At 41.3% G+C, this 14,357-nt stretch overlaps 1 protein-coding gene across 1 annotated transcript; it reads left to right on the top strand.

The window, feature by feature from the left end:
* Positions 1-38: 38 nt before the first annotated feature.
* Positions 39-7,195, top strand: LOC109966059 (sodium- and chloride-dependent GABA transporter 1-like). The gene is made up of 15 exons (XM_020610636.1): positions 39-422; positions 1,438-1,818; positions 2,044-2,175; positions 2,381-2,481; positions 2,631-2,740; positions 2,895-3,027; positions 3,678-3,812; positions 3,900-4,003; positions 4,647-4,771; positions 4,930-5,042; positions 5,742-5,873; positions 6,118-6,220; positions 6,510-6,610; positions 6,774-6,941; positions 7,082-7,195. Exons 2-15 carry the CDS (start codon positions 1,590-1,592, stop codon positions 7,193-7,195), a joined length of 1,800 nt encoding a protein of 599 aa, XP_020466292.1. The 5' UTR covers positions 39-422; positions 1,438-1,589.
* The last annotated feature ends 7,162 nt before the right edge of the window (positions 7,196-14,357 follow it).

Here is a 14,357-nt window from a genome sequence, read left to right as displayed (position 1 = left end):
ATATTACAAAACAAACACGCTGCAAGCGCCATGTCAGTGCAGCCTATAGACGAGGATGAGAAGGAGGAGGGGGGACGACTTTGAGATGACATTGAGGCTGTGTAGATGTTGAGTCTCTAGTTGTTGATGTTAGACAGTCGCACAAGGCAAAGCGGCTGCTGCCCGTGTTGATTCAGCCTCCTCCTCTTCCTCCTCCTCCTCTTCCTCCTGGTCTTCAGCACTGATCCCCGCTGGACAGCTCCTGCTTGGACACCTCCGACGCTGTATGGTCCCTTTAAGTCGTTTAATGGAAGTAAAATCTATTTATGTTTCAAGCAATATTGGGAGTTTACAACTTCATCCACAGGAGGAATCTACGGATACCTCGTTTCAAGATTCGTGGCAGCCACCGCATCCTCGGAGGCACAGATCACAGATTCATTGTAAGTAAACTGGCGGCTGAATTCTTGCGTCTGTCTGTGCGTGTGTGCGTGTTTGAACCCTCGTACAAGCAAATCTGGATAATGCATTATTCATTTGTGGTCTTTGCAGCGATAGTGAGTGTAATTAAATTGTGAATGAGACTGTCAATATGTTGCTGGGGTCAATGTAATGACTGCATGATGAGCTCTGCGCCTTCATGCTATAGCCAATTAAATGCAGAATTGATTACTGTTTGTTAGTCTGGATGGTGCAGTTGTGAAGAGGCATTCTCATGCATTTAATAACGCGTTTGGTTCTCAATTATTGGGACAGAATCGGGTGGCTATTTGTGCAGCCTGATGCGTAAAGCCTTTACGCATTGGACATCCCTTTGTTTCCACTATGCGTTTTGTGTTCCAGTTTGTTTGAGACCTCTGTGTCCCTGCTGCTTTCAATTCTGTATGTGGGTAACTGCGAAGACAATCTGCAGGTTCAAACTGATGGCCTTCACTTCATTATGCTTAATTCTAATAGGCTATTTGCTGTTTCTATGCTGCGTCTTACGACTGAAGTGCATGTTTTGGATCCTGTAATTTGTCTTAAAGTTTTTTTTTTATGTTGGTTATGTCAATTTCCGATTTCCTTTTCTGGCATATATAATTGCTGACTTTGTTTAGGCTGTCATGTGTGTGCTGATTTGCTTTGGAGTGCTGTTAATTTGCGCGCAATATGTCTGTGTCTGTGTTTTTAGTTACAGGAGCAGGTCCAGCATGACTTAGCAGTGGTTTTTGGTGTTTTCTGAGTCTGAATGAAAATGTTGTCAGGGAGCCAAACGTTCACGAGGTGTTTTGATGTGCGTTTAAGCGCACATTTCCAAATAAAACTGCATATGTTTGAATAGAATCAATATTGATTATTTGCACCTGCCGGGGACAATTTGACTTTAGTGCACAATGTGTCCATATTTGCTTCATAAGTAACCACATTTTCAGCGCCTCCTGAAAAACCGACCAAATGCTCTATTCACGATTCCAGGTTAACGGCAACTGACGAGCCGTGTGTGCACAGGCTTCATCTCCAGACATTTGGTCCCAAGGTTAGGTCTAAAAACCGCGAAGCTGCTGTCTACGTGGACTGGTGCTGAAGCCCCCCGGCCGACTGTCAGGACCTCTGCCAAATCCAGAGACATGGCGACGAACGGCACCAAAGCGGATGGTCAAGTCACAGAACTGAACGAGGTGGCCACTAACATTGACAAGCCCAAGTCTCTGGACGTGAAACTCGAAAAGCAGAAAAACGAGCTGCCTAGAGAAACATGGGCGGGAAAATTTGATTTTCTCCTGTCGTGTGTGGGTTATGCAATCGGACTGGGAAACGTATGGAGATTCCCCTATCTCTGTGGAAAAAACGGCGGAGGTAAACATCATTTTCACAACTAATTTATGCAAACTGCACAGCTCATTCTGCTCCATAACACACACATAGCCGAGCTTGCCTAATGGACCGTGTCGATGACATGGAAGGAATGAGTACCACCTACATTTGCAACCCACAATAACTGAAGTTGTGCTGTAGTGTAAGTAGTTTCAGCCTAAGACTTGTCATTTTTAATACAGAACCTGATCTACTTTTTCCATCCAGGAGCCTTCTTGATTCCATATTTTCTGACCCTCACATTTGCTGGGGTCCCCTTGTTTCTACTGGAATGTGCCCTTGGTCAATACACCTCAATTGGAGGGCTTGGTGTGTGGAAACTGGCTCCTATGTTTAAAGGTATACCTCACTTAAACTAAATCGTTCAGGAAAGTTGTTTCTTAATACCAGGCCTATCTTCTAATGTATTCATTTTGCATCAGTTCATGCTGGAAACATATCTTTATGGCATCTGATGCTTTCATAGAAATAATTTTGAATATTATGATTTATAGAGGCCATATAACATAATGATAATGTTGCCTAATTCATTTCTGTATGATAGGTGTGGGCCTTGCAGCAGCTGTCTTGTCCTTCTGGCTTAACATTTACTACATTGTAATAATTGCTTGGGCCATTTACTACCTGTACAACTCCTTCACCACTGTAAGTGTTATACAGTCTACTATTAGGATTCGTAACAATCTAGGCTAGCGTCAAGGTTATTATATCATTACGAATTACAACTTCTCTGAAATTTCAAATACCCTGAATGTGTCAATGAGGAAAACACAAACACTGTATTTTTGTTTCAGGAACTGCCATGGAGCTCATGTTCCAATGAATGGAACACAAACAAATGTTATACAAACTACTCCATCGCAAATACCACCAATCTCACCAGTGCAGTGGTGGAGTTTTGGGAGTAAGATATTGACTGCCTTCTCTTGCTTTCACAACAGCAGAACTTTAAAGTATCCTGCATGCATCCGAGAGATACATAAAAGGCAGGCTTCTTTGCTGCATGCTAATGTCCTTGTGTGTATAACAGTCTTACTGTCGTTCACGCCGACTTATAGGCTCAACATGCATCAAATGACCGATGGCTTGGAAAAACCAGGCCAGATTCGATTGCCACTGGCAATAACACTGGCCATCGCCTGGGTCCTTGTGTACTTCTGTATCTGGAAAGGAGTTCGCTGGACAGGGAAGGTAAGCCATTTGCCTGATTGTGATGTCCAAGGCCTCTTATGCTATACTGGTTCCCAATTAGGAGCTGTATGTGACAGATATGCAATATTAATCAGTCTAATATTATCTCATCAATCATTTAGATTTCAGTCAGAATCATCAAGATTGATTTGAAAATAAAAGAAGAGCCATCAAACACTAATCGTACTCTGCATTATAGTGGCTCCTCTAATTCCAGTTTTCCTGACACAGTGTCTATACTGAGTGTGGATTCATGACAGGAGGAGCAACAAACTGCCATATGCTACAATCTGGTTTTGCCCTCACCCGTCACTCGGAGCAATTTCCACCCTTAGTGGTGCATCACATGACCATGGTCACAAAATACCCCGTCCCTCTGCACATGTTTCTCACACATTGATTGCACAGTATCATAAATGCGCAGTGACAGAGAGAGCTTGTTTAAAGTAAACCTGCAGTGATTTCTATGCTGACTGTTGGGTCTCTACATTTGTTTCTGTGTGTGTGAAAGAGACTTTTAAAAAATCATGAGAAGGTTTATGAAAATGTCCTGAAAATATCTGAATATTGAGAGAATTCCATGTATGCATCATAACTATCCCTAAGATGTAACAGTGTTACCCTGCTAACAGCTGTCTCGCATTTTATAGGTGGTTTACTTCTCAGCTACATATCCCTACTTCATGCTGTTAATTCTCTTCATCCGTGGGGTGACTCTACCTGGAGCTAGAGAGGGAATTCTGTTCTATATCACCCCCAACTTTGAAAAACTCAAAGAATCTGAGGTACTACATGACTCGTACCTATGTATTGCATGCCTGAGTGAGCAGACTTTGGTCTCTTGCAGCTAAACGCTTGTGTTCCTTTGTCAGGTATGGCTAGATGCAGCTACCCAGATCTTTTTTTCCTATGGATTGGGATTGGGGTCACTCATAGCTCTGGGCAGCTATAACCCTTTCAATAACAATGTCTACAGGTAAGACTGGTGATGACTCATGATTGGAAGGTACCTTGTGAGGCAGAACGGAGACAGACAGAGCTGTTGAATTCAGTGTAATCAGTGCAGATTGTAATAACTGAAGATGGCAGCAATTAAATTTCTATATAATTACTATATAATAGGCCCCTATTAAAAACCTTATTCAAAGACGCTTAATACGAGCTCTTAAAGGGTCTTATTAATGTGTGGTGCTGACATGAATAACAATCCAAAGAGAGGGCAGTTTTTTTGCAGTCAGTGCACATGCTTGAGAAAAAAAACAACTATGGTAGTGGAGCCTGAGTGCTTTCTCCAATGGTCCTGTTGTTCTGGGTCACGAAAACAAGTTACATAAAAATAGTTGCATTTTTTTGTGCGCTTGTGTCAAAATGCATCTTTCTACCTCTATATCAAAAGGGATGAACATTTGATATGAGTTCTTACATGAAATGTAAACAATACAAATGGTATTTTTGCTAAATGTCTGTATGATCTAAAGGAATAAACAGCATCATTCTCAGAGCTCTCACACCTTAAGACCCTCCTGTACGGACTGTTTTCAGCCAAGCTCGGCATACAACCACATACAAGTCAACTTAAATCTTTGACAACAAGCCTATTTTATATTTCCTCTCCCCAGAGACTCTATCATTGTGTGCTGTATCAACTCGTGTACCAGCATGTTTGCTGGCTTTGTAATCTTCTCTATTGTTGGCTTCATGGCACATGTGACAAAGAAAGACATTGCCGACGTAGCAGCTTCAGGTAACCGCAGATTGAATGATTTTGTCTCTGTACAAAACAAGGTGCACAGTCGCTGATATTGACTGCTAAAACACAGATTTTGTCCTTACCCCTATGTGGGAATCAGAGTGCTCTGAGAATAACCCTGATTAAATATGAGTTTCCTATTTACTATCCAGGTCCTGGCTTAGCTTTTCTGGCCTACCCAGAGGCTGTAACCCAGTTGCCTGTGTCTCCTCTATGGGCCATTCTGTTCTTCTCCATGCTGCTCATGTTGGGGATAGACAGCCAGGTAAGGGGCTCGGAGACGAGCTGCTCACGAACTGACCTAAATATTTAAATACAGGTGCATATCATGCAGCTCACCCCTGCTCTCTGCATGACAAGCATGCAATTTGCTTCTTGTGGACAGATATAGCTGAGCTTTGACATCAGCTGTCAAGTCTTTTTAATGCAACTTTATCACCTCCATGTGCCTGCAGGCTTCAGTGTCTGTTTCTTTATTTTGTGTTTGTATTTAGGTTCAAATAAAGCCAGACAGACTCGATAAAGACATATCCAGTGGCTACACACTGGCTGTGACCACCAGCACTTCAAAGTAAAAGATAAATTATAGCCCTATTCATAGGGTTATAATTCATACCCCATGTCATAGCAACAGCGCTACTGCATTTCAGAGCTATTACCAAAATGGGCTCCAAAAAGTAGATGCTTGGTCACCCAGAAGATTATATTAGAATATTTTTTTCATGGCCTGTTGCACAGTGCAGTTCTTTGTCATTTGTAATCATCAGTCAGCGTCTCCTCTAAAATGAAACTTCTCTGCTAAGGAGCACATTTTGCAAAATATTCACCAACCTCTACATGCCCAAATAAAATAAATACACATATTTATGCACATTAATCTTAAAGAATATAATTGTAGCAAGGTGCAAATGATGCACATATTCACACTTATGCTTAATGCTGTTTCTATGATTCTGTCCTTCAGTTCTGCACTGTTGAAGGCTTCATCACTGCTCTGGTGGATGAATTTCCCAGAGTTCTTAGGGGTAGACGAGAGATCTTCATCGCAGTTGTCTGTCTGGTGTCCTATGTGATCGGACTTTCAAACATCACACAGGTACAGGAGGGCAGCGCTCTTACTTTATCACTGATTATAAATGGTGCAGGGTTAAATAAAGGAGCAAAGGAATTGAAAGAAGAGAAATGTGATAGTAAAATTCTGTTTTGTGAGCAAGAGCCAATCTAAATCTTGACTTGTTCTCTTCTGGGCACAGAAGTTACGTTACGTTACCAGGGTATGTTATGCTGTATCTGCACATAGACGTTTTATAACACATCTTCGTTTTTTTTTTTGTAACCAGGGTGGAATCTATGTGTTCAAACTGTTTGACTACTACTCTGCCAGTGGAATGTGCCTGCTGTTCTTGGTCTTCTTTGAATGCATCTCCATATCCTGGTGCTACGGTGTGTATCATCAATGTTTCAATGAATACAACAAAGAAAGGAACAAATTTGGTATTTTTCGTCACAAATTAACAAATGGAGCTGGTGTAATATGATGTAATGTAACAGTAGCTTAGAAAACGTCACACCTGTCCAGAGATATTTGCGCAGCTTCAAACGCTGTTCACTCTCAAGGTCATGAGCACTCGTGTTCCACCTCACCATCCTCATCATCATGCATGGCAGGCCAGCAGCAAATTGAAATAAATTGGATATGAATATTTTAATCATAGATTCATTTGTCTTGCAGGTGTGAACAAGTTTTATGACAACATCCAGGAGATGATTGGCCACAGGCCTTGTATATGGTGGAAGTTATGCTGGGTCGTGTTCACCCCTCTCGTTGTCGCTGTGAGTAATCTGAACTAATACAACAGTACATCTAAAGTCACGACATGAAAAATGAAACAATAAATAAAGTCAATATTACTTGCCTGCAGCCATGTTAGGCTGAAACTGTGTTGCCTGTAGTCAGTGGTGTCAGGATGCATAAAGCGTCTCATGTCTCCCACAGGGGGTGTTCTTGTTCAGCGCCGTACAAATGGTTCCTCTCACAATGGGAGACTATGTGTTCCCAAGCTGGGGTCAGGGAGTGGGCTGGGTCATGTCACTGTCCTCCATGGTCCTCATACCAGGATACATGATCTACATGTATCTTGGACTCAAGGGCACTTACAAAGAGGTAAGAAAGTGAATAATCTGTTTGGTTTGTTAAGAGGATGCACAGGTTTTGTTACCTTGTGTGTAGAGTAGCTTGAAACTTACGTAACCTAACATGCTTCTTTTCTGATGTAACTAATTTGTGCTGTGTTTCTCTCCCAGCGAATTCGGATAATGCTTCAGCCTCCTGCAGTTGTCAGGCGACGTCAAGAGAATGGACCTGAGCAGCAGGGAGAAACCCGTGACCCCCGCAAACCCGGCTCTCCCTTCAGCTAATCCAGCCACCACCCCTGGCCCTGTGAACCCAGCAATTAGTCCCGTGGCCACCATCACTACCACCACCACCACTACAGCTAGTCCGGTCTACCCTGCCTCCACCACAACTATTAGCCCAACCGGCCCGCCACTCAACCCAGCGAGCCCTACGGAGCCTGTTACCCCCCTGAACCCAACGAACCCGACCAGTAATCTGACCAACGCTGAGGCCAACGTGTAGACAACAAAGAAACCCTCATGGAGTGTGTAGACAAAAGAGAACATTACAAAGAACTTCCAAGATTTTAATTGATTCACCTACCTCCAGGGGCAATATGTGAACAAAATACATTTTCAAACCATGTTTCATTTTTCTGCATTTCTAAAACCAAGCCAATGATGTCTTATTGTTGGTTTGCATTCTGAAAACAATATCAAAGACTGTTAGTGTTCACAAATACAACCATAAATCTGATTTAAAAAATATAAACATACTGTGTAATACTGTGAGAAAAGAAAAAAAATACAGAGATATAGATTAGAGATTTGTTGAATATCTTCATGAAACAAGTAAATACCGTGTGAATATAGTAGATGAAGTAGTGAACAAAGTTGACATCACTGAAGAGTGCACGGGATTGCGTCAGCTTTATTGTGGATGTTTACTAAACCTCACACAGTTCTCTTTTCTCCAAGCGTTGCTCTCTGTGAGGTAAACTAAAGGCCACAAGGCAAACCAGGAGCTCTGAGAAAGCACAATGCCAATAAGAAGTTCATGTTCAGGAGCTCTGGAGTAATCCAGTGTGTGTTGCAAAAGATTTTGTGTGTGAGAGAGACTGTTATTTTTTTTTCTTCTTTTTTCATTTTAAAAAAAAGAGATAAAACTTTTATGTGATCAAAACATTTTTAGAATTATTTTTAGGATGTTTTATACTCTATGTGTTGTAATGGAGGACCAAAACCAATAGGCAGACAAAAGCAAAAACTATGCCATTTAGTGTTCGGTTGGCAAAGCACAGGGTACAAAGAAGTACACACACACACACACACACACACACACACACACACACACACACACAAAGCACAAGGTTACTAAAGGGACCTCCAGATATCGACTATCCCTTAATGGTGACAGTCAATCCTGTTTACTGTTTACGTTTTGCATGCTTTCCTCAGGAACATCAGTGAAATTCTCTGAAATGTCTCCTGACGAACAAAGAAAGAAATACACAGAAAAAAGAAGAAGAAAAAGCAAAAAGGCCTTAAGCCGATACATCAATTTTAACTAAGCCATAGTCTGTTTTGACTGGGCACAGCCACAAAATACTACTTTGTATGTTAGCATAAAAACCTGGACCAACTCTGTGTTTTAGTACAGTCATTATTTTTTTCTTTCTGTGTAATGATCAAGTGTGGTCTGATCAATATGTATTCAGCAATACATATGTAGATGTGCAAGTGCAGGCCAGTCAGCAAGTGGTCTGTTTCTCTTTTTGCTTATGTTGACTTTGCTTTACTAGTGAAAAGCACAAAGCTTTAATTTCCCCAGACTTTTAGCATGGCACGTTAGGACAATGTCAGTTTGCTTCTATGGCAGCTACTGTGAAAGGCACTAGATCGAACAGAACGTTTACTTTGAAAAGCAAAACAACTGAGCGAAAATGTGAAATGGCTACAGTTCATGTCCTGTGAATTTTGTATAAAGTAACTCTACCAGTTTTCTCTGGAACTTTGTTGTAAAACTGTACCGTATAAAACATGTAACTGTGAATGTCTGTAATACATTGGAGGTTATTGTCTAAATGTTGAAAAAATGAAGTTGCTGTTTTCTGCAATAATATTTTGATCACAGAAGCTAAAGCACATATCTTACAGAAATATACCAGATGATGACAATAAAGATACTGAAGAGTATATTAAAAATAGAAACTATGTCTAGTAAAACAATATTGTTTTGTATATTTTTAACTGTCTCACTGCCTAATGTAAAACATAATATAAACATGATATGTATCTAAATGGTGTCACATGATAAAGCACGATTGTTATGTTATACAAACAGAAAAAGACTGAAAAATAAAGAGTTATAGAAAACATAAAAACAATACATGCCTGCCATATGTCCCTGTTAGCATGAGTGTTTAAAATAACATCTCTGTGATTTTCAACGCTGTGATCAGGAAATTAGGTCAACCCCTGCAGGAATTAACAGTTATTTCCTCTGTTGTAATTAAATCCTATTGTTGTCCAAAGAAAGTTCTGGTCAATAGATATAAACAAAAAATGTATGCCCAATAAAATTACAACCAGGGATTAGGTGGAAAAAAAATATACACAGTTTTGTGTAGCTTTAGTTAAAACGAGAGCCAGTGGGATGTGTAAAATAAATAGTTTTGGGTGAAGATGACATCCACCAGGGGGGTAATGTAGGAACTAACGTAGTAAAAAAAAAATTGAAACATCAAAATAGGGGGAAAAGCATCTGGAGTCATTTCTTGTGGCTTATCGAGTGTCAGAAACACAAACTGATAGAGAATCCTCAGCAAGCAAGAAAAACAGCACCACAAAACAACTCTTGCCCTGGGGCCTGGCATGCCCACCCTCCTCATCTCCCCAACCTCTTATGGCTCTCTGTGTGTATTTATGTGTGTGTGTGTGTGTGCCTGCATTTTCTCCCCCACCTCTTGCAGTTGCTGTTTCCATTAGCTTCCAGTGTGATAAAAGAGACGGCACCAGCTGACACCATCACAATGACTCGCCATGGATAAAAGAATGAGATGTCCCCTCTGGTAGCTCGTGGCAAACTGTGTGGGAGAGAGAGGGAGGGAGGGAGGGAGGGAGGAAGAGAGAGGATAGGGACAGAGAGCTATGTCTTTGAACGGACTGGAGTTTGAATAATACCCGAAATGTCAGTTCATATAAAGTAGCCCCTTGATGTATGACTTGCTAGCCTCCGTTAATCCCATCAGTGTAATTTAGCATCATTACCTATGATGTCACTAACTGAGACAACAACCCAAACTGGTGCATTACATCCATAACAGCCACAGATCATCATTTTCAGCAGAGGAGGACAGGAGGAGGAGGCTCTTGATTAGTTGAAAGCAATCTGGCACCAATAGTTTTAGGTTGGGACCAGATATTTTTCAGCAGTGATGGATTGAACTTTAAATTTCATTGCCTTTTTTGTTTTTTACACAGTCTTCTGGGCTTTACTGGGGTGCTTGGTGATATCCAAGTGTCATGCTGAATTTAGCAGCCCATCAGTTGTGTGACCTGATTAGGAAGTTTAGACATTTTTTAAATCACAGTAACATAGTGTGTTTTGGCACCAAAAATAGTATTTATTTTTAAAAAAAGCACAAGCTGGAGGCCAGTAGTGTGCAGGTCTGCGTGTAGAGCCATTTGTCACTATTTGGTTAATCCATCAGTCTGTATCCTGCGGCTGACCCTTTGTGTGTCCATGAATCTGACAGGTCACAGATTTCAGTGTGACACCAACTGCTACGATGACAATAATGACAGTAATGACAGCACTGACGACAGTGGCCAAGTTGGTGTTGAATGTCAAACAGCCTGAATTTTCACCAGGCCTTTCATTTTGTCAGCCCATGCTCATCAGACAGTCTCCTCTCTTTTTGTCTTAATGGGGAAGTAAAGGGAAAATCTGTTAAACTCTTTCCTGTCTTAGTCTTATAATGTGGATGACTTGACGCTTTCTAACTGGGATTTGTAGATAAACCTGACCAATAACTGACATTATACACTATGTGTGGATATGCATCAGCTCTGTATAAGCTGGCTGATACAAATAGACGTAATTAATGTGACACTGTTTTATACTGAGTAGAGTCTCAGCTCTCTTTTGTGGTCAGAGCTGAGCAAGGGGACATTGTTTGGTATTTAGCATTTCTTGGCACTCTCCACCACAAGCCTATTTTTAAATCTAAAAAATGCTTGCAGTGTGGCCACAAGAGAAGGACACTGACGGCACAAACTGGTGATCCATGATGCTTTTATGAAAGGATGACAGAGTGCTAGGCTGCAATGATTAATGCTCATATTCCACTTAGAGCAAATAAAACTAATTCTGCTGTGAAGATGAAAAGGCTGACAATTCTGTTCATGCTGTCTCTGCTTTTAACCCCACTGCCAACAGTTTCTTCACCATAATGCCATAGTTTAGTGTTGTTGTGGGTCACTGAACCTGCTTATTTTTGAAGTGGATTTTGTATGATCATTTGTGACATTTTTCCTCTGATGCATTTGGTTTGCCCCAGACTTCTGTCCGAGGTACACTCACCCGAGAATTTAAAGCAAATACATTAATGAATAACTAATCTTTGCAGATGCATGAATCTACATATCAATGTGATCAGAGGATGTTGTGCGCTTGGCTATTTCCAGCAGAGGGGCTGAGAGGATGTCAACCATGCAAAGCCTCTCTCTCTGCATATATGCTAATCGGGCTCCATTTTCCAACCTTGCGGAAATTAACTTGTTTACCAGTTCACTTTTAAGGCAACCAAAGTGTCTTTTTGCACATGCATGCAAACTGCTGCTTACATGTCAAACATTACGCTGTGCAGCTTAATGGGTGCACACATGTGACATGTGAAGTCATGGATTCCCAGCGATTTTGCTGTTTGATCATGTGCTTTCATGACACAGCAAATACTGCAGTTATTTCAGGCAGCAAATCTCAGAGGCAAGCAGAGCATGCGATTCCTGTACAGATGCAAATATCACACTCTGAAGCGTGTGCCAAGGAGGTTACCCTGTCACAAATCATAAGGGCTTATCACACTTGCTGTATTGGTCTGAATGAACAAATCCCCCTCCTCTGGGAATCATATAGAGCCTTCAAAATAGGTTTTCATTTGCATTGCCCTTTCATAAACCCACATCGTAATATGAGGAAACCTGTGCCTGGCGGTCTCAGCTGGGATCTAATGTAAACATCTCTACTGTTTCAATTCCTCTTCTGTATTTCTGTACAAGCAATGAAGCATTTGTCCTGTATTATCCAGTCTGCAGTGTTTGAATTAAGGATTGTTGCAAAGGAGAAACTGTGATTAAAACCAGACTCTGTAATTGAGAGTGAATTTAAGTCACAATAAAGAGGTCACTTTCAGCTAATCAGGAGACTGTCCTCTGTTACCTTCACTTTGCTCTTCTTAGCACTTCTTGTTTTTTGTTACAACTTATAGCATCTCCCCAGTGTGCCAGAGGCTTATGGGCGAGTCCCTGTGAATTACTGCCTGGGCCAAACACTGAATGGAAATCAGGCTAAAGAACAGAAAAATATTTTGTTGTTGATGTATACATTTGCAACAACAAAATATTTTTCTGCACCTTATTGATTTGTTGTTGTTTTATACATTTGGGCGGGCAGCACGGTGGTGCAGTGGTTAGCGCCGTTGCCTCACAGCAAGAAGGTTACAGGTTTGGGCCCCACCCGGGACCCTTTTGTGTGGAGTTTGCATGTTCTCCCGGTGCTTGCGTGGGTTCTCTCCAGGTACTCTGGCTTCCTCCCACAGTCCAAAGACATGCAGCTTAGGTTGATTGGTGTCTCTAAATTGCCCATAGGAGTGTGTGTGTGTGTGGTTGTTTGTCTACTGTATGTGTTAGCCCTGCAATGGATTGGCGACCTGTCCAGGGTGTACCCCGCCTTCGCCCGATTGCCGGCCGGGATTGACTCCCCGTGACCCTGTTCAGGGACTAAGCGGTAGAAAGTGAATGTATACATTTGTGATATACTCTAAATTCCAAGTGTGTGTGCATGGTGGAATTTGTTTAAATATTCAAAAGTGTTAGAACATGTTTTCTAATATCAAACAACTATTGGGGGGGAGGGCTCCTCTTGAAGCTCCTCCTAGATTTCCTGCCCAAAGGGTCTCAGGCCCTGTGCTCTACTCTGGGGCTCTTTATGATGGAGTTTAAGCTTTGGGACTTTGATAATAGCTGACAAATAAAAGTCTCTACTGACATTGAATGAAGTTATTTGTTTCCCTGCTCTTACACAGAAATGACAACAGAAGAACACCAAACATACTCTGTTCCACTGAATTTCATCATTCTGCGAACTAATCTCCTGGAACTTAACATACTCTGACTAGCAATGCTGCACTTTCAAGGACCTGTGTGTGTACATGTGCAGTATGTGCACATGTACACACACGCCAAATTCGTAGCATGACAAGTATGTGCACATTGTGAATTTGTACATGTACAGTGTTTGTGCATGCAGTTGTGTTTGCATAAATGGATGCATATACAAGTGTACACATGTTTGTACTAATGTGAGCATGTGTCTATGGGTTTACTGTATGCTATGTTTAAAAACAGGGCCAGGCAGCTGCTCCAGGCACAGCTTTAGTAAAGACCTGCATTCTAAATAGTTTCTGTCAGTTTACGTCAGCACACGCTTAACACTTCACTCCTCTGGATGTTGGGTTATTACTGCTGAGAACGGAAAGTGAGGAGAAAGGTGAGGAGTCTGCGTTTAAGGAAGATCTTGACCCTGAACTACTGGCATTTGATTTCATATTAACAGAGAAAAATGGGGACAAGATTGCATGACACATTTTTTTATCCTGATGCTTTTGATGTCAGAAATAAAGAATAAAGGAACAACTCTGGGATTGGTCTGTCTCCTTCAAATGATCAAGAATTTCAGGGTTACAAGTACCAACGTAACTCTGACAGGGTTGAGTTGCCTTTTCATTTGATGTTTATTCTGACATCTGAAAATGTATTTATTGAAGCTTTACTGCCTATGTGGTTGTGTGCAAACAAAGGTTGATTTGATTATTTTTGGAACATCGTTATATGTAAATGTGGCCAAATGACCTTCCACACATGCCTCGCATGTTTTATCCCTTCTTTTGCATGACATTTTCACTCATGCAGCTTTGCCTTTGACTGCACATTATGACTGTGCAGAATGAGACAGATATTTAAGTTTAAATACCGACCTCCCTCAAATACGAACAGAGAACTGAGACAGACTAGTCACATACAGCGCTGTGCTCTGGGAGACATTTTGAAGCCCTGTTAGTATGCAGTTTACTCTCTCTGACATACAGAAAACACACGGGCAACTTTTATAGAAGCACTGTCATGTACAAATAAGCCCATTCATTTCTTGCATGTCTCACTCGCTTAAGCCACACACATACAC

This window comes from Monopterus albus, unplaced genomic scaffold (assembly GCF_001952655.1).
Source record: "Monopterus albus unplaced genomic scaffold, M_albus_1.0 scaffold106.1, whole genome shotgun sequence".
Taxonomy (NCBI): domain Eukaryota; kingdom Metazoa; phylum Chordata; class Actinopteri; order Synbranchiformes; family Synbranchidae; genus Monopterus; species Monopterus albus.
This window is presented reverse-complemented; position numbering and strand designations above follow the sequence as displayed.

Excerpts from the sequence above, each read along its gene's own strand:
- LOC109966059 (XM_020610636.1), top strand. The coding sequence starts at position 1,590 with ATGGCGACGAACGGCACCAAAGCGGATGGTCAAGTCACAGAACTGAAC. Across the intron at positions 2,741-2,894 it reads GCAGTGGTGGAGTTTTGGGA|GCTCAACATGCATCAAATGA; the intron begins GTAAGATATTGA and ends GCCGACTTATAG. Across the intron at positions 3,028-3,677 it reads GAGTTCGCTGGACAGGGAAG|GTGGTTTACTTCTCAGCTAC; the intron begins GTAAGCCATTTG and ends CGCATTTTATAG.